The sequence below is a fragment of the Rhipicephalus sanguineus genome, chromosome 9 (genome assembly GCF_013339695.2).
Source record: "Rhipicephalus sanguineus isolate Rsan-2018 chromosome 9, BIME_Rsan_1.4, whole genome shotgun sequence".
Lineage (NCBI taxonomy): Eukaryota > Metazoa > Arthropoda > Arachnida > Ixodida > Ixodidae > Rhipicephalus > Rhipicephalus sanguineus.
Window position 1 is genome coordinate 46531784 of NC_051184.2, and position 20996 is coordinate 46552779.

Sequence of the window (20996 nt, forward strand, 5' to 3'; positions counted from 1 at the left end):
CGTTCCTTTCTCTGCGGCACGGCAGAGGCGTTCACCGAGATGCGAAGCGAGGCTATAGCAATTGAGAAGGCGATGCGAACGGGGCCCGATACGCTATCGCGTTCTACTCTTGAAGGCGAAGCTCAAGAGACCGCCAAGTTATTTTATAACCCCCCCCCCCCCGCCCCCATACACGCAAAGCACTATCTTTCCATCTTGTGAACGCCTTCTCCTTCTACCTCGTTTTTTTTTTGTTTTCTGTTGTGGTAGTTGTACGTGCTAGGTATAAGCATATCGAGTACAAGTTTATTGTTGCTATAGTATCAAACCTGATTACGCGTCGTTAGTGTGCGATGCGAACGGGGCCCGATACGCTATCGCGTTCTACTCTTGAAGGCGAAGCTCAAGAGACCGCCAAGTTATTTTATAAAACCCCCCCCCCCCCCCGCCCCATACACGCAAAGCACCATCTTTCCATCTTGTGAACGCCTTCTCCTTCTACCTCGTTTTTTTTTTGTTTTCTGTTGTGGTAGTTGTACGTGCTAGGTCTAAGCATATCGAGTACAAGTTTATTGTTGCTATAGTATCAAACCTGATTACGCGTCGTTAGTGTGCCACATCTACGGGGCCACTTTCAGGAGCACACAATGGGGTTAAACTGCGCATGCTATCCAAATGTACCGAGAAAGGATTCAATACCAGGCGACGGGCAAGCACTGTTTGCAGCTATCTCAGGAATCAGATCAATCTTCATCTCTTTGGGAAGCCTCGTATACCTCCACCACCATTTGACCCAGCATAAAAGAATGCCCGAAACTGGCCAAAGTTTTTTGTTGTGGTTGTTGTGGGCCGCGGACGGCCGTATGTTTGTGGACTGACTTGTGAAGTCATGATTCGCATTAAAAGTGCGAGACGCACGCACACAGCCAACGCATTGTTTGAATGTAGATTACTCGAAGCATGTTTGAATTAGCCAGCTATCTGCAGTAGCGTATCCCACGGGCACATCGTCACGTCGAGCAATGACACTCCAGAGAACAGTCACCAGCACATAGCGCAACACATCTTCTTGCATGGTTCTTGTTCTGAAACTATAAAGAGACTGTGTCTTGCGTTAACAACTTACGCCAGTAAAACTAAAAAAAATTTTCTTCGATTCGAATTCGACACACGAGTGTTTACTAGCATAGCAGGGGAGAGAATCATCCGACCAAAGCTATTGGTGGCAATAGATAGCTTTAGCGGACAGGATTATTCGAAGTGCGCAGGCGCTCTCGATAGTGCCCAAAAAGTTTATATTCATACTCGCAATTCATTGGATGCCGACAAGCTTTCGGAGGCTTTTCAGTACTCGTGTGAGATAAGACTGCCTTCATAAATAAAGGCGGGCGCAGTGTTTAACGCGCTAGATCGGGCTGGCGCTTCAATGGCATCGGTGCATCCTTCCAACACGCTCGCGATGTCATCGTACTACGAGTTGCCCGCCAACGCCAGCGAGGACGTGCTCAGGCTCAAGATAGACGAAGTGAATGGCAAGCTTCTGTCGCTAAACATCTCTAATTGCATCGTCGCGGAGCCGGAAGGCCTCCTGTCCCTTTTACCTCGCCTGCAATATCTTCAGTCTCTATCTTGCATTGCATGTCCCCTAAGAGCGAGCGTCCTTTTGGAACACCTGCTGACATCGTTGCACAACGTGGCCCACCTGGACTTCTCGTTCGTTGGAACGGAACATGACGCAAAGGAGGAACTAGCGAAGATCCTGCAGTTGAAGCACGTGCACAAGGACAAAGAGACCCAAGTTCGTACGTTGTATGCTGAGGTCGCCGCAGATGATAACATCGAAGTGCTGAATGCGTTTGTGCGGTACTGTCCACACGTGACGGACTTTCACCTTCACTTTGTACACCTCGCAAGCTACTACGACATCGTGACGACGTTTGCGAGCGTCGTCAAGAATGTGCGCAGCCTCGAGGTGGTCACAACCACGTGCGAAGCGCTGACTGCGATGCAGTCCAGTACAGCGGCAGCAATTGCATCGCTGCCCGACGACCCCGAGTGCTGTCTCGATATTTTCGCTAACATGGTGTACCAGAGAAAGCGGAAATGCCTCAACTACGCCCCTCTGCAAGTACTGCGCCGATCGACAGACCCGATACTCCCGGATGAGCCCGTCGTTCTGGTAGCTTTCAACAGAGCGGATTTCGATGCGTCCCTACTAAATGTTGTCCGCTCGTGCCAATGGAGCGATTTGCAGAGCCTGTGCATCTTGGATTTTTCACCAATACAAAACGAACGTACGTACCCGACGGTCGGCGCTACGCACAACGCCGCCTTTCGGCAGTTCTTTGGCAGGTTTTGTAACATCGTCGAGTTGAACGTCAACTCCTTGCATTTCGACGACGGCATTGACTTCACGGAGCTTCTGGATACGCCCACTGTGTTGCGGCTGCGCGCGCTGTCCCTGGCGCCCTGCGGCCTGCAGAAAAGTGGCGCGATGCACCGGCTGGCCCTAGGCACTAGCGACATCGAGGACTTGGACGTACGCCTCAACATCGACGGGCGCCACAGCAGCTGCAATTATTGCAGTAAAGAACTCCTCCTCGATCCGGAGGACGTGAGCGCATTTGGCGAGAAATCGGGCCGCCTCACATTGAGCAACGTGCCGAATTTAGCGTCCTTGAACTTCCTTAAGAGCTGTCCCGTGGCCAACCTACGGTTCATCGACGTCTCCGAGAGACCTCGCTTCGACTTCAAGGCACTCGCGAGTTCCGTGCACCACAGCAACACCCTCCTCTCTCTAGTGGTTAGACTTGCATCCATCGATTTGGACACCGAGTCCCTCAAGGTAAGATTTCTTTTTTTCTCTCGCCTGTCATTAATAATTTAGTGCAAATTTCACAGCCAGAAGTATTTGCGAGAAAGTTCCTTACTGTGCAGTAGGAGTGCTGTAATTTCACCGCACTCTTGTCTCTGTACACATCTCGGGTCAACCGTTGATCCACGAAACATTTCATTCTATTTCCGCATCAGCCTCGCTAGCGATTCAAGAAAACCTGTTTTTCTTCCAGAACTCCCTGTGTCCTGCTCGGGCACTTGAACGCGTGTGCCTGCTGTCGAAGACTAAGCTACGAACATCGGCCGCGGAGCGGATAGTCGAAGCTGTGGCCAGCCAGCTACAGTCCATCTTGTACTTGCACATCCACTACGTGGATATTGAAACGGGCAGGGATACGAGCGTGACCTGGATGCGCTTGCCCGAAGGCGACGCGGGAGCCCAACCTCGTCGAGGAAAAGTAATGTCGGGGAAGCCTTGCATCATGTGCTCCACCCAGACGTTCATCGCACTCGTGAAGCCACGCCGCCGGGACCTGTAGACCGAGCTACGCTCAATGGTCCTCACGTTTGTCCACTAAAGGACCAACACCTTAGTAGTGCCGGCGCTTGATTCCGCTCTGTCGGGTGTTACAGGAACTGTCGTAGGAAAGGAACTGTCTGTGTGTCCCTCGAGATGCCGTAGTTAAGCGTATTTTCTTCACGCCTAGAGGCTTTCCTTCTAGCTTAATGCCGCTTTGATTTTATACAACATTGACCGCTTTTAACCGCATATATCATTCCCTCAATGACTGTGCTGCATTCCTTTTCGACGGCAATGCGCGGTGCTCCCGGGCGTTGACACAAGCTAGACGTACGTTCCCGGAGAAATGGAAAATTGGTGCGTGATGTCACGCCGTATCATTGCATTGCATTGCAGCGTTTCATGATTTCATGATTGTTCTGTGAACAAATTTTATGCTGTATCTTCTTACAGACACCGACACAGCGCATGCATCACCATACGAATACTTTCACAGCCACCAGGACCACGCATCTAAGCAAGAAAGCGCTAATGCGTAACACCTGCGAATTTCCCGTCTTGTTTTCGGCTTCACTGTTCAAGCAGCGCCGAGTTTTTACTGTCATAAATAAAACTTCGCCTTCATTATACCGTTAACCACATGCATTGACTCAGCCTCTGGGATTTTTGCACATCAGAGCTTGCAAATTCGTTACTTCCACGAAGGGAACAAATTTCGAATGGACGATTTACTTGGTCACTGAACACGATCGACGCGAATTTTTCTTTGCATTTTTTTACAACGACAGCGCACACCTATACGCTGACAAGCGTGTACAATACAGCACGTAGAGGAAGAACACTGCCGCCGTAACCGTTGCCAGACATCTTATCGGACAAATTACGGACGTCTTATCAGGCGTCCGCAAACGCTTTGCGCGACTTGCGCACTCACCCTCTGCTCATTACATCTCTACAGTTTGCTTTCTTGATCATGTCGACCGTCTTCGCAGGCTGCTTCATGTTAACGCGAGACGTCACCGCGTAGCGCTGTTCCAACGTTCCCTCCAATCGTACCACAACGCAGCGACGAAACAGGCAGTAGACGTTCAACGTTCAAGCCATGTACAGTCAGCCTCAAAAGTTCAGACCACGAGGCGTACGAAAAAGGCGAATATTCCCGCTGCTTCGGTAGGCAGTCTTGAATTTAGTATTCCGGTCTGCTTTCAAACGCGCTAGCAACATGCTCTGAGCAGTTCGACCAATAGATTCACACATTGATTTGAAATTCAGTTTTCTCAGACCTAGTGGTCACTAAACTTTCTGACGCCAATAGTACACCCGCTTTATCTGTTATATACCGACTGAACTAGACATGGTGTGAGCCTGAAGCTTTCCCTAATCTTCCCCTGCCGCCAATCTTCCAATCAAGCGCCCGCGCAAGCAACCCCACACGAGTATAGTTCATTACCTCCAGGACCGACCCTGTAGTATACAACTCTAACCGTAGCCGTACGGATTTCCGTGCGGTTAGGCACCACATCTGGCACACGGGCACACAAAATTAACAGAGAAACGCAAAATTGCGTATCCTTGTGCAATAGTGCAGACCAACGGGAGATGACCCGCCGCGGTGGTCGTTAAAAGGGTGGTGCCTTCAAATTTCGAGGCTATATCAAGCCTGCTGTAGGTTTGCTCAGTATGCAAGGACACTCCACACGAAGGGTCGAACACAGCAAACGTTTAGAATATATCTTAATTCACTTCCAGGGTGTACCTAAATGCCCATTCCCCCGATCGAGATCCATCGCCAGCGCGCCAACACTGACGTAGATCTACAGGAGGGACAACAGAAGTTGTAGTGACGTCACACCAGATCTGCTGTACTGACGTGAGTTACCTCCAGACCTCCGCCAACTCTGCAACGTACGTACTGGCAAAGCATCGGTTGCTGCATCACTCGCCGAGTTTCGATCGCTTCCTGCTCTAAGTGCGTCACAGCCTTGTGTGGTCACGTGACCAAGCCCCCTACACTGCTACGTCACTGCCCCACACTCGGCACCCAGAAACCGAAACTGAAAGTTGTCCCCATATAAAGGAGATATTAATTCATTTAGCGAGAATACATGAATCTTGGTGCGTGTATCATGCTTCCGGGAGCTATAGGAAACGCTTACAGCAAAGAACGCGCAAGCCACAAATATGGTGGCACCATCCCTTAACGTGCTCGACTGCTGACCAGCACGTATCAGGAACGAATCCCGGCCGCGGCGGCCGCATTTTCGACGGAGGCGAAAATACTTGAGGCCCGTGTGCACGTTAAAGAACCCCAGGTGGTCGAAATTTCCGAAGCCCTCCACTACGGCGTCCCTCATAATCAAATCGTGGTTTTCGAACGTTAAACCCCAAGAATTATATTATGTTATACCAACGGGAGATGAACTTCATTACAACTTGCTACCCGCCGTGGTGGTGTAGTGGTTATGGTACGTGACTGCTGACCTGAATGTCGGAGGATCGAATCCCAGCTCTGGCGGCCGCATTGCAATGGAGAAATATGCTAGAGGCCCGTGTGCACGTTAAACAACCCCAGGTGGTCGGAATTTCCGGAGCCCTTAACTACGGCGCCTCTCATAATTATGTCGTGGCTTTTGGACGTAAAACCCCAACAATTATTATTACAAATTACTTCCTCTGCAATGCTGCTCAATTATGCATGTAAGCCTGATCGACGCAACCCGACTCTCTTTGCTCTAGCAATGGTAAGCAGGCATATCACGCGAGCGAGGGTCTTACATCGATGAGAAGTATGGCACGCAACAAACAAAGGAAAGTATAGATTAGATTAAATTACACTTTCCAACTGAATTTCGTCTGTAGAGCGTCGTACTGAAACCAAGAAGAGAGGGACAATGAACTTTATTCAAATGAATTGCTCACTGGCCCTGACAACGATAAGATAGGAAGACACGGAGCCGAATGTGACGTCACCGCTATCAGTGGGCAGTACGTACGACATCGGTATTAGTCGCACCTATTGTGCGACTGTCCCGGACTTGTGGTACCAGGATGTTTTAGGAGTGACGGTAATACCATGCGATCAGTACGAAAATAGCGTACCGTCATCGTCGCCACTTAGCTTTCTGAGTTTTCAAGACTTATATTACCTATTTTGATCATGTCAACAAGTTACCGAAGACAATAAGCCACTCGCGCGGCGCAAGAGCTAAAAAAAACCTGCGTGCTGACCACAGTGGTACGGGTATTTCCGTACTTACCTTACGGAATTACCGTCGCTACTAAAACACCCCAATAACCCAGGCAGCACGCCGGCATTAAAGTGAGCTAGAATAGGGTAGTGGGCTCACTCGCCGGCCGGCGCTATGCATTGCGGTAACACCGCCAATGTCACAAAAACGTGCTTCGGCGCGTCTCCGCGGCGCGGCGCCACCGTCGCATCAAATGTAGTGAGCGTTGGCGCTGGGGCAGTTGCTGGCTGTTTGGAGGGCAGGGTTCTATTTGGTGTCGCAGAAGTCTGTTGCCAGACTCGGGGGTCAATGTTGCCAGACTGCCACCAGATTTGGCGGATAAATGTGCCCCTGCGGTTTCAGCTTTCCCGTAAGGCTTCTGTGTCATCCGCGGTGCATTTCGAAAGTGCCTGTGCGACATCGGCCGTTTTAACGAGCGGAACGAACGGACCCCGCGTGCTGCAGAAGTCGGGACGCGTTTTTTCGCTGCGTGCGCCGTACAATTAAGATATCTGACTCGAAGTAGGGAATCCAGGCGCAACGACTCGTTTGAGTCCACGTACGCGTAGGGGAAACTGAATTAATCGCCGAAGCCCGGACACGCGTGTGCGCCGTGTTGCAATACATCGGACTCGTGTCCCCGAAGTACAGATTATCTCCGTAGCTGTGCGTGCCGTGTCGACCATGCCCAACGACGCTCACACTTCCGATCGCATCGCTCGACGAGTATGAAACATACATACACGGCTGGAGAATTGATGCACGTCGCATATATCAGTGCTCGCTACGCCCGTAGGCGGCTTTATCGCCGCTGCTGGACGACACTGCTAGGTCTGAGCTGGTGGTGGGAGGCACGCGACTCGTGGAACTGTAAATGGGGGGCCCTACATGGAAGAGGGGCTCCACCCACAATAACCACAAACAACCAAAATTCCAATTAATGCATGTTTATTTTCTCCGGGCTTGAAAGAGCGCTATCAAAAAGTAACAAAAACGAATGAAAACAAAACAAAAAAACGCACACAGCAGGTTGATCAATCTGCATTTGTCGCACTATCGTCTTCAAAGGGGATACCGGCGTGCGATGGCCTCGATGAGCGAAGGAACTTGTCCTTCACGTTGGGACGTGCGTTCACGGACCTCCACCACAGCCAGGCGAGGTGAGAACGCATCAGAGCGGGAGTCGTTTTGTTGCCGTTGCGAACGAGTCGTCGTTTTGCTTTCTGCCACTCGCTTTCGATGCGTTGCGTGTTGGCGCCTGTTGCAGGGTCGATGAAGTTGACGCTGTGGTTCACGGTGTGCCAGTCGAGGTTTAGCGGCGTCCCATTGGCATTCACGAGGCCGGGTATGCACCGGTATGCGGCCCACTCGTCACTGAACACCGTCGTCCCGGGAAGAACGTTCTTTGCGATCAGAGGACCAAGGGTGGCCGCGTCTCTTTTGTCGACCTCGAACAGCCTAGCTCCTTCGTGGACACGCACAGCATGCCGAAAATCCACGGGCCCTTATCTGACACACCACCGTAGTTGTTGCGGCGCCTGGGGGGAACATTGTCGCCAGTCAGAAGGCGGCCTCGGTTCGCCTTGCGTCGTCCCCTCATCAGGCACTCGTCTATTTGGACCACCTGTCCTACTCCTCCCATCGGCGGCTGTTCGAGAAGCTCTGCGAGAGCCACTTCTCTGACATAATTTCTCCAGTCGGTCCGCGTGGTGTTACTCATCTTGAACTCCTTCTCTATGAGTTCCTTCGTGTTCCTCGACGAGAACCCTTTAACCATTGCGTAGGTCAGCCATATCACCTCTCTTCGAGCGATTTTTACGTTCGGACGTCCAAGTACGTCTCGACAAGCAAAAAAGGAGCCTTGCCCTGCCTACCGTGCAGGGCGTCCGTCCCGCGGAGCTGAGACAGCTGCTTTTTGCACCGATTGCACTTGAAGCTCGGCCTGATCCCTTTCTTGCATCGGCGATTGTAAGTGACGACTTCTCCGTCGCATCCTGGCTCGCCTGGATTAAAGCCGAGGTCCTTGCATATCCCCCAGTACTCGGAAGCCGGTGGCCGCCCTTGTAGTGTTCCGGTTGCCTGGGGTCGAGCAGATGGCGTCGGCACCAGTCCAAATTCACGAAGAAAGGCCTCTTCTGCGGCAGGGTATCTGATGATGTCGGCGATCTCGAGAATGCTGGGGTCCATACGTGGCGTGGCCATGACGAACCGCCTTCCTGACTGGGGACAATGTTAATTGCATTGCTAACGTTACGGCATTTTATAAGGCTCGCTATGTGAAAGGCGGGGGAGGGCGGCCGAGACAGAACGCACCAAATAAGGGCATTTCGACGGGTGAATTGCCCAAATATGAGCATTTCGACGCGCGTTCCGTCGACGCGTGACGCGCACTAGGCACGCTATAGAGCTTCGCGCTCCCCTTCAAATCGCAGTGCCCATATTTGGTCATTTCTCGCGCTGAAATGCCCATATTTGGAGCGGGCGACTTGAAGGAGAGCGCGACCAGGCGCTGGCGCGACGCCACGTGACGTCGACGCTATAGAGCTTCGACGTCACGCGCTTCAGGTCACGTGGCGTCGCGCAAGCGTCAGTCGCGCCAGCGCCTGGTCGCGCTCTCCCTCAAGTCGCCCGCTCCAAATATGGGCATTTCAGCGCGAGAAATGACCAAATATGGGCACTGCGATTTGAAGGGGAGCGCGAAGCTCTATAGCGTGCCTAGTGCGCGTCACGCGTCGACGGAACGCGCGTCGAAATGCTCATATTTGGGCAATTCACCCGTCGAAATGCCCTTATTTGGTGCGTTCTGTCTCGGCCGCCCTCCCCCGCCTTTCACATAGCGAGCCTTATAAAATGCCGTAACGTTAGCAATGCAATTAACATTGTCCCCAGTCAGGAAGCGGTTCGTCATGGCCACGCCACGTATGGACCCCAGCATTCTCGAGATCGCCGACATCATCAGATACCCTGCCGCAGAAGAGGCCTTTCTTCGTGAATTTGGACTGGTGCCGACGCCATCTGCTCGACCCCAGGCAACCGGAACACTACAAGGGCGGCCACCGGCTTCCGAGTACTGGGGGATATGCAAGGACCTCGGCTTTAATCCAGGCGAGCCAGGATGCGACGGAGAAGTCGTCACTTACAATCGCCGATGCAAGAAAGGGATCAGGCCGAGCTTCAAGTGCAATCGGTGCAAAAAAGCAGCTGTCTCAGCTCCGCGGGACGGACGCCCTGCACGGTAGGCAGGGGCAAGGCTCCTTTTTTGCTTGTCGAGACGTACTTGGACGTCCGAACGTAAAAATCGCTCGAAGAGAGGTGATATGGCTGACCTACGCAATGATTAAAGGGTTCTCGTCGAGGAACACGAAGGAACTCATAGAGAAGGAGTTCAAGATGAGTAACACCACGCGGACCGACTGGAGAAATTATGTCAGAGAAGTGGCTCTCGCAGAGCTTCTCGAACAGCCGCCGATGGGAGGAGTAGGACAGGTGGTCCAAATAGACGAGTGCCTGATGAGGGGGACGACGCAAGGCGAACCGAGGCCGCCTTCTGACTGGCGACAATGTTCCCCCCAGGCGCCGCAACAACTACGGTGGTGTGTCAGATAAGGGCCCGTGGATTTTCGGCATGCTGTGCGTGTCCACGAAGGAGCTAAGGCTGTTCGAGGTCGACAAAAGAGACGCGGCCACCCTTGGTCCTCTGATCGCAAAGAACGTTCTTCCCGGGACGACGGTGTTCAGTGACGAGTGGGCCGCATACCGGTGCATACCCGGCCTCGTGAATGCCAACGGGACGCCGCTAAACCTCGACTGGCACACCGTGAACCACAGCGTCAACTTCATCGACCCTGCAACAGGCGCCAACACGCAACGCATCGAAAGCGAGTGGCAGAAAGCAAAACGACGACTCGTTCGCAACGGCAACAAAACGACTCCCGCTCTGATGCGTTCTCACCTCGCCTGGCTGTGGTGGAGGTCCGTGAACGCACGTCCCAACGTGAAGGACAAGTTCCTTCGACTCATCGAGGCCATCGCACGCCGGTATCCCCTTTGAAGACGATAGTGCGACAAATGCAGATTGATCAACCTGCTGTGTGCGTTTTTTTGTTTTGTTTCATTCGTTTTTGTTACTTTTTGATAGCGCTCTTTCAAGCCCGGAGAAAATAAACATGCATTAATTGGAATTTTGGTGTTTGTGGTTATTGTGGGTGGAGCCCCTCTTCCATGTAGGGCCCCCCATTTACAGTTCCACGAGTCGCGTGCCTCCCACCACCAGCTCAGACCTAGCAGTGTCGTCCAGCAGCGGCGATAAAGCCGCCTACGGGCGTAGCGAGCACTGATATATGCGACGTGCATCAATTCTCCAGCCGTGGTATGTATGTTTCATACTCGTCGAGCGATGCGATCGGAAGTGTGAGCGTCGTTGGGCATGGTCGACACGGCACGCACAGCTACGGAGATAATCTGTACTTCGGGGACACGAGTCCGATGTATTGCAACACGGCGCACACAGCGTGTCCGGGCTTCGGCGATTAATTCAGTTTCCCCTACGCGTACGTGGACCTCAAACGAGTCGTTGCGCCTGGATTCCCTACTTCGAGTCAGATATCTTAATTGTACGGCGCACGCAGCGAAAAAACGCGTCCCGACTTCTGCAGCACGCGGGGTCCGTTCGTTCCGCTCGTTTAAAACGGCCGATGTCGCACAGGCACTTTCGAAATGCACCGCGGATGACACAGAAGCCTTACGGGAAAAGCTGAAACCGCAGGGGCAAATTTATCCGCCAAATCTGGCGGCAGTCTGGCAACATTGACCCCCGAGTCTGGCAACAGACTTCTGCGACACCAAATAGAACCCTGCCGTTTGGAGTGCGGTCGTGTGTGCGAGTTTTGTTTTTTGAGACTCTTCGCGCTTTGCATCCTCAATCTGCTAGGTCTTCTGCGAACAGCGATGTGGCCATCAAGCGACCGTCTCACGAGGTTAAGATGCTTCCGCGGCGGCAAAACCACTGTTTTGCGCCAGGCTGTCGGAGGTTACGTCCACGTGAAGTGCAGCACGACAATCGTCTTTGTTAGCGTTCCGAAGGATATCCCTGAAGCATGAGAGCCCTGGGAAGGAATTTGCATCACGCGGACAAAGCACTGGCGACCACATCTGCCGTGTGTCAACTTCATTTTGAGCCGAAGTATTTGCTACGGTACTACGTACATATATAATCGAAGGGACGAGTACCACACCACGTGGGAAACCTTGCTCTAGAGGACGCTGTGCGTACATCCTGCCTAACTTGGCGTCGTATTTGACAAGAAGCACCACGAAAGCCGACCCGAAAGAGAAAGCGATCGGGAAGCGTTCAAAGTGGAAGAAGGTACGTTCCTAACCATTGTGATACTGTCAACGCAGCTGTGCCCAATATATATGATAATGTTGAGTACTGTGCCCATACTTGAGGAGAGTGGCTTCCTGTTTTTCTTATCTGTGGATTTTTACAATCTTGCATAGGAATATCAGTGTAGAAATAGCCAAATTACAGAGCCAAGGTGCTGGAGATCTGCAGAAACAATGAGCAGCTCTAAGTTTTTAAATGCTGTGGAATATATAACATTAGAGCTCGTGGTAAACTCCCGAGTGTGTGTCATCGACAGTAATTTCACACGCTCGTAAAGGCGTGCTTGACGAAGTAGTGCCCGAGAAATGCAAAGAATCCAGTTTACAATTGATAGCCGCAAAACGCGTAGCTTTGAAAAGTTCGCCATCGCTGCTCATCACTCGTATGAACAATTTATATGCATCTCAATTTGCGCAGCATCCCTTGCATGCATCGAGTTCTGCATGCGCGTTCGCGCGAGTTACGGCGACAGAGTTTCAGAAAAGAATGTTTTCTGCAGCTTTACTCGCACGAGTACTGAGGGTCTTCGTGTGTTTCATTTAACATCATAAATAGCTAACAGCAAGGTGCATACACCATGCTACAGTGTTCTAGATGGTTACCATGCCTTACGCGCGCATGTAGGCCAACGCACCTAGCTCGCGCTAGTTTTCTTTCTTTATTTTTTATTGTCTCAGCGACATCAGCATCACCGTTTACACTGCAGAAATTCGCGTACATTTCCGTCCAGTGCATATGATAGCAGCGCACAAAAAAGCATGACATCAGTTGCGCACAAAACGCCTCCGTCAGGCAGTGGCCCTACATTTAAGTCGCTGGTGCGCCACCACCATTGACATACCCGGCGTCAAGCAGGAGACCCCAGCAAGCCCACTACCCTCTTCTAGCTCACTTTACCGGCATTGGACCGATCTCGGCCCAAGGTTGCCCAACATAGGCAGAAATATTGGTCCTACGCTCGCTTTTGGGGGTTTGCTACACTTAAATGTGCATTGGTCCAATATTGGAAGCCAATAATGGCCCAATCTTTGCAAAGATGGCTCTAGCCAATATTGTCCGCCCAACATATCGCCAATAATGGCAAGGATGGCTGTATACGGACAAACACAAGGGACGCGGCATTACCTCACTGATGTGATGGACCACGCGGTTCCCTCAGGCCGTCGTATGGCGAAACTGTGCAGGAATACCATCGACGATTATGATCCTCCGTAACGCGACATCTGAGCGCGGCTTAGTCCATCTTGATTTGGCGATATATCAGGCAAAGAATCCAAGATAGAAATGCATGCATGTCTCTGCTGCGGCGATGGCTTTATTCAGGGGAGCCAATGGCAGGGCCCATGGGCGTAGACAGGGCGTGCAAAAGGGTCGCTTGGCAAGTGCACGGCTTCATATACGAGGAGATAGCCCCGGAACGCGCATCGAACCGCTCCCTTCTCATCGTATTTTGGCAATGACTCTGAACAATGACTCGTACAATGAAGAAGTTTTAATGAAGTTTGGCCATGCCGCAGCCAGCAGCGATGTAACATTCGTTACATATTGGCACAGAAACTGTGCATATACGCACACCACTCTGTACATTGCTGGCGTCGCGAATCAAGCGGAACGCCGACATCCCCGTTACCACAAGCGAAGCCAGCCGCACTGCACGTGCCAGCCCTGCATGTGCACGAGCTCCGACCGAGGAACCAGCTCGCGGGACGGAGGAAGAAAGCGAGGTTAGAGGCCAGTGGCGCTTGCTGAGGCAGGCAGGCAGGCACTTGATGCTTTCAGGTAGTATGTGAAGGATTATTGGTAAGCTGCCAGCTCGTAATAGGTTCACGTACTACGTGACGCCAAATGGCAGAAAAAGAGTGTTCCACACTCGCCGTCATGGCTACTGGCAGCGCTGACTGGACGGGGGGATGGCCGCCACGGTAGCTCAGTTGGTAGAGCATCGGACGCGTTATCCGAAGGTCGCAGGTTCGGTCCCTGCCCGCGGCAAGTTATCTTTTCGTCCACTTTTCTTTCTTCACATTCACATTACATTTACTACTAATCACATCCTCTATACTTTCCTTGGCATTATTGTCTGTTAGTTCTCATTAATATAGTTATAACAAAGAAAAACGAGTCCTTAAAATTTCCACTTTCCTTCATTCATAGAAGTATCTTGTATCTTAAGATACACGATACATTATCGAATGTATCAGAAATACAGATACAAGATACCCATAGAGTATCTAAGATAGTATCTAAGATACATGTATCTTCGATACTGCCCAGCACTGTACAGTGTACGTGCCCTGACGGATGAGTCATTGCGCTTTTATAAGTTACAATCTAAAGGTTATACAATGCTCATCGCGGTGCTTTAGCTTTTAATTTGACACGCTACTGTTGATGTAACCTTTATGAGAGACGGAAATGAAGAAAACGCAAGGATAAAATTCCTGTATCAGCCATGTAACTCATCAGTTATAAGTTACATGCCATTTTTATGTTTTCGTAAACGTTACCGTGCTTAGAGTGTAGTCGACATCCCCCCCCCCCTTGCGATCGCCTATGGGTAGCAGAGTTGCGCATAGGTCTGGCTAGCAACCCCAGCTATGCGGTGAAGTAGCATTCTGTCTTTGCAAGCGGCATGCCTACCGTGTCGCTGATTGACATTTATGCCGTGTTGAAGACCCGCGATAAACAGTGACTGTGTCGATGACTAGTGTTAATTTAGTTCGCTGCAGAGGCGTCGTTAAGAAATACAAAAACATGGCTGATGCATTTGTCATAGGAATCGGTATAACACGAAAGTAAAACGTGTCTTCACAGACGTAGTTGAGCGTTTGTTGTACATTGTTTCGCCCCGAGGGCGAAGGAGTGAATGCTATAGCAACAAGTTGTAATGCCACGCGAAGGACGGCAAGCAGCTCAAAACTTGCAACGCGCTGCTCAAGCAGAAAGGACGCACGGAACGAACATACACAGGATGAGCGCGAACTAACAACTGTTACAGCTCGACAGTTAAAGCGCGCTGGTCAAATACAAAGGAGGACGCACGAAACGAACGCACAAGCATATACAGAATGAGCGCGAACTGTCACAGCTGTAACTTATTTGTTTGTGAGAAGCGCGCTCCTTTCGCAAAAGCGGCCGCTGCAGCGAGCGAAGTGAGCTTCGTGCTCTCTCTTACTTCAACGCAAACTTGCGGTGAGAGCGCGAGACGTACAAGATAAGCGCGCGCGCACGAGCGACCACGCCCTGTAGAGGCACACGCTCATTCAACGCGTGGGGTGACGACCTTTAAAGCGCGCACTTCGAGCCCTTCGCGCCATCTCGCTAGTGATAACGAAAACACGCTGATGTACCACCGATCTTCGAGTACCGCCACCGGCAAATGGTGTATATAAATAGCACGCCGTTAGTATGGACGAATAACGTGCCGTTTGTGGCGGAGTCGTTTCGCGCTGCGCGTTGGGGATCAAGGGGTCGTAAGTTCGACTCCCGGTGACTAGTTTTTGCTTTTCCATATGTCGGTCTTTATATTTTACAACGTCATATCCGTGACGGAAATGCGTCAGTGGAGCCGTGGTGGACCCCGGCATAAAACACTTTCGTGTTAAAAATTGGCCCGAGCGTCAGCTTCTCCTCAATGCATGGTTGCTAGCGGCGTTTGGAAGACAGATGCGGAACTCTGCTACCTAAAGGTAGCATATACAGTAAACCTACGGTCGGCGAGGTAGTCGTGCTACGCTCCGTCTGCGGCGGTTGATGTGAAATGGCCTGCACGAAATTATCCGAGCAAGTCACGCTACTCACGGCGTTCTCTTCTTAAAGGGACCCTGAAACGGCTTTTTTTAGAAGTTTTGTCAGCGTTTAGGCAAGAGCATCCCTAAATCATTCTCACCAGAAATTAAGCGACGCACCACGTACCAAGGCCACTACGGACAATTATATATATACCCTCCTCCCACGGAGGAAGAAACATTTAGGAGGCGCAAGTCCGCTGCTTGAGGCGACCAGATAACGTCACATTGCCGGAAGAGCCACTTCATGCTGGCGGCGTCTAGCGGTACGCAAGGGAAATGCTGCCGTTTCGGTTTCCGAGGGAACCGGCCACGCGCGTTGCTCCCACTGGTTGCTCCCGCTCCGCCGCAGTCACGGAGCATGGACGTGGAGCACGTTCGGCCGCGTTCGTTTCTTGTTCAACATTTTCCCTGCAAGACTTGCGCCTGCATTTGCAGGTTTCAAAATACCTGCGTCCCATCTTAGGCTAGCAAATGCCGAAGAGCATACTGTGCGCAGCAGCCTTATTACAGCGGCTACGCCCGCTACATAAAAAGAAAGGTTACTGAAAAGGCAATCCACAAAAAAAAAAAAAAAATTGCGTGCCCGCTGAAGCAAACGCCGCTGTCGTCTGCTCCCGAACGCTGCTAGAGAGAACGCGCGCGGGCGTTATCGCCGGCCGCGCCCGTCCAGAAGCGCTTCTTTTTCTTTTTTGCTGTTGCGGCTTCGCGCCGCAAGGCGCCGCCAATTGAAGTGCCTCCGTCGGCGCATGTTATTTTTGTATTTTTGTGACGTTATCTGGACGCCCGCCGACGCCCGTTCACACGGCAGTGTCGCCTCCTAAATATTTCTTCCTCCGTGCCTCCTCCTCACCCTGCCTTGCACCATCAACTCACAGACACGCTGACATCGTCGGCGATCGCAGCGCTGTCATAAGCGCACTCGACGGTTTGAGCTTCGCCCAGTCATGATGATGAAATGAACTTTATTTGGTCCTGGAGAACCCCGATCAGACAACCCCCAAAGGGGGGTCCGGCCCAGTCATGGCCTCCGATATTGCGCGCCGACAGGTTGCGTGCAATCTCGGAGGCGCAGTGTGCCCGGCAGCACGCCGCTCGCGGAGTGGTTAATATTTGCTGGGGTGGCTCCCTTCGTAGAGAACAGCAGCTTGCCCATGTTTGTAAGTTCCCTAACTTTCTCTCTCTCTTTCCTCTCCATCTTTAAATCTCTCTCTCTCCTAACTTTTGATTGAAGACCCCCCTCACTCTACTTTTGCAGGAAGCCCTCGCAAGCACGCCGTAATTGTTTGCATCGCAACAAGCTTTTCTTCGCTCTAGGCCTGCCGCTGACAGCACGTACGAAGTGGAAACGTTGATCAAATCCGAGCGATGAAGTCCGAACCACTTACGAGTGCCTTCACGGTTTCCTCCAAGACTCGGCTTACTTGCAAGGCGTGATTGACTAGGAGCTGCTATTCTGGACATTGTCACATTCCACCATGTTGCCAAATTTCGCCATTGATCAACACCGATTGGCCCAGAGGGCTGCAACGGCCTCTCAGATTGGCTTAAAATGCCGCCATTATAAAATTTCACAATATGGCGGAATTTGACAGTGTCCACCATGGAGGAAGGAAAAACTAAGGAGAGGCCCTATCGTATCCCAATGCATTGCGAAAAGTGTGGCGGAAGTGACGTCAGATTTATGGGGCAAACAAACCGGTATGGGGCAAACAAAACAGCAGACGCCCCGCGGCGTGCTCTCCGCGGTGGTTCGCTTCTGCTCAGATTTGTAGTCCCGGCGTAAACTTAGCGCGTATTGTGCGGTTCGCACGTAGTAAAACGTTGCAAGCAGACGTTTACCAGGCTGTTCGTGCGTGACAGGCCCGAGCACTGCGTGCTGAAATTCTTCGTGGAGCGTTTTTGTGCAGCAGTACAGAAAGTACCAGTACGTGCCGTAATCAAAAAACATTCAGCCCCTACATCACCGTATGCGAACTCACCTAGCAGTGACTTACGCGTTCTGCTGGGCGTTAGATCTTTCTTTTCCTTTCTCGTAGCCCGATTTCCCGATCTATTGCCCGATTAGCGGTTCTCTGCTCGTGTATATGGAATCAGCGCAGTGGCTATTCGGCGCAACGCCAACCTATAGTTGACGTAACTTCACGTCGAAAAGAGGACCCCGCTGTGTTGTATAGGCGATCGTGCACGTAAAGTTTGTAATTCCAGTGCGCGCACAACACAAGCACGCAGCGAGCGCACACCGCACAATACATACATCACGTAGTCTGATAATAATTCAACAAAAGTTTATTGCCCTTTCGTTGAACGACACAGCCTCTAAAACGTACGATGCCTTCAGCGCATGCTATGTACGGCGCGTCAGACGCCAAAAACAAAAGTTCACATGAGTTCTGAGTTGACAGAATGAGGAACAAGCAACAGAGCGCACATCCGAGAGCTTCGCACGCAAATACCGTGCCTTAGTGATCAGCAATGAAGCGAACGTATACGTACACATGAAAAGTGACACCCGGTACTGTCCGCAGTGCACGCGATTTGCACCGGGTATACGCCTCAGCTGGGCATTGCGTAGCTTTCCTAAAGAACACACACCAAGAGCAGCATGCGTGAATCGACTACACCGCTTGCACGGCGAAATACAAACAAACAAAAAAAAAAGCTGCAAAGTTTCGCGATGCGCGCATGCGCTTGCAAACGTCGCAACGGAAATCGCGCAATGTTTCGCTGCGCCTTCGCTAGGAGGCGATGCGGGTGTTTGCGATGTGGGGGCTTCACGAATGTGACGTCAGGGCCTCTCCTTAGTATTCCTTCCTCCATGGTGTCCACAATTGCACCGCAGGTCAATGTCAATTGTAAAGGCGCTCACTCATCGGCCCGATGATGGCGGTGGATGTCTGTCGGCAACGCGATGAAACTTGAAATTTTATATCCCGTTGCTGTAGCAACCGACATTTCACGGCAAAATTATTGAGCCGCATGGCGGAAATTGGTCAGCCACAGAGCGCGAAAGGCGCCCGGCCGTTTCACTCACTTCCAACTGGTGAGAAGCGTTGAGACAGTCGGTGAATTCACATATACCGCAAACCGTCGGTTGCTATAACAACGCGAGGTCAAACCGCTTCGGTCTTGAAGCTGCGTCGTGATTAACACTTTTCCAATCCGTCGCAATTACACAACAATCATCATGACAAAAAGCATCTGCACTAAATGCCAAGAAGCAGTCTACCGATTCCACCTACTGTGGTCGTCCACCTATGTGGTCAAAAGAGAGATTACTCCTGAACACTAATGGCCCTGTAGCTAAGCTCAGACCCTGCCGTTCAAAACTCTGCTGATGAGCCGAACAAACCGCCAATGTCCAATAGCTCACGGCCGTTTAAAGGGACACTAAAAAGTGGAAGAATGAATCAGTCTAGATCGATAAATCAGTCTTCAAAAACCGTACTGTCGGGAGCAAATATCGCATTTTCCTGATTTTGTGAGAAGGTTGGACACATTTCTTGAAACACCCTGTATATGCACGCGCTCATGCAGGCACACGCGCGAACGTATACATAAAGGGTGACTGACCTCCCTACAACAGCTCCCCCCCCCCCAAAAAAAAAAAAGAAAATCTTGTTACGCTCCTGGGCTGTACTTTCGTCGTATACGTGCATACTGACACCATGGTGTCAGTGTATTGTAGAGAAATACAGTGCATGCTGACACTGGTCATCGTACTTCTACCGCATGGTCTCAAGCAATAACTTTAGTCCAGCATAACGAGTAGACAGCAGTTCGTACACAAGGCCAAGCGTATCTATAACGCGCGGAATTTATGATATATGTGGTGAAAAAAGGGAGCTGTAGAAATGAATTCGAGGTTTAACATATGACGAATACAAAATGTGTCCTCATGTTCAGTAACAGCGTTCAGCCTCTTAGCAACATTAGCAACAATCCGAGCGAAAGCTTCACTAGCTCTCGGTACGAAACCTTGGAAGAGCGCGGAGAAACTTCGTCTGCTCTTCGTGTTTTCGACGAGAGATGCGCATTTGAGGGAGTCCGCAGTGTTTGAATGCATAATACAGTAGCTGATATTACCTAATTCGAGTATGCTTATGATATTAGAGCTAGAAATAACGAAATAAAGCACTACGAGGCCGAGGCGTACAAACGAACCGCGATCAGGAACTACACAGGGTTCCAATCCTATCAGCGTGCACGACTCGGAAAAAGCAGTGAGGCCTATAATCCTCTTACAATAATTGAAACTGGCCGCCTTTGCTTGGGTACTTCAATGACGTTTTGCGATGTGGCTCTTTATACGTGTGTATCCGCGGTCGCTAATGAAATTACGTTCGAGGGACGGCTGTTTTTGTTTGAAGCGACTTTGTCGGAAAACGGATGCCTATATACGGTATACAGGTTGTCGTTATATTTCCGTTCGATAAGTTCCTCGCTTGGCGTGTACGCTGGTGGCGGAATTTTTTGCACGGGTGCACATGGGTTCACTACCAGGAGAAAAAATGAGGATTAAAAAGATCATTTTAAATTTCCCGCCGTACTCTCTGCGCAATAATGTTACGTCACAATCCCCCCCCCCCCGCCTTTTTTTTTTTTTGTTGACACGTCAACTCTCCGGACTCTTTGAAGGACGACGTACAGTACTCATGGAGTGAAACGCGACATCGTTTTTTTCCTTCCTTTTTATTGTTTTTTGAGTACAGCGACTGCGTTAATCGCGTCATGTCGCTGCAGATTTAAAGGTAATATTGGCTCTGACGTAAGTGTGCGAGTCCAAGTTACGCTGATATGAGACGAGCTGTAGACGTTGGAAAGTACGCGCATTACTTAGCCTTAAAGGGACCCTGCATCACTTTTCCAAGTAGCCATAGAATGGCTATATTAAAGGAGTTCATTGCTTCACGAATCGACCGCCGCAAAATTTTGAGAATCCGTCAAGTACGAGCGGATCCGTCACAGATTTAATTGTCACACGCTGTAATTGCTTTCTGCCTTCTCTCGTCCCGACGAGCGCGCTGGAAACTACGCGGGGAGGAGTGGCACGAGGGAAAGATGTTACGTCACGCGCGTGTCATGACCTTGAACACTTTTTCTTTTTTCTTCGAACGCGCGGCTTACCTTCAGCGTGATCGAGAGTGCGCGCGCGGGTACGCGTCGGCCTCGGTAATTATGTATGCAGCGCACGATGCTCACATCAGGTGATGGCCGTGAATTTCGGTGCATGGCACGGTCATTTGTGTATACCGCATCATTTG

General features: G+C 51.0%; 1 protein-coding gene, 1 non-coding gene and 1 pseudogene across 2 annotated transcripts; 2 read left to right on the plus strand and 1 right to left on the minus strand.

The window, feature by feature from the left end:
• Nucleotides 1-1438: 1438 nt before the first annotated feature.
• On the plus strand, nucleotides 1439-3509 carry LOC119405110 (uncharacterized). The gene is made up of 2 exons (XM_037671904.2): nucleotides 1439-2824; nucleotides 3048-3509. The coding sequence occupies exons 1-2, from the start codon at nucleotides 1439-1441 to the stop codon at nucleotides 3351-3353; spliced, it is 1692 nt and encodes a 563-aa protein (XP_037527832.2). The 3' UTR covers nucleotides 3354-3509.
• Nucleotides 3510-7335: 3826 nt separating this feature from the next.
• Nucleotides 7336-8349, minus strand: LOC125759926 (uncharacterized; annotated as a pseudogene).
• A 5514-nt stretch (nucleotides 8350-13863) lies between these two features.
• Nucleotides 13864-13936, plus strand: Trnat-cgu (transfer RNA threonine (anticodon CGU)). The gene has a single exon. It is a non-coding gene; the product is annotated as a tRNA-Thr (tRNA).
• The last annotated feature ends 7060 nt before the right edge of the window (nucleotides 13937-20996 follow it).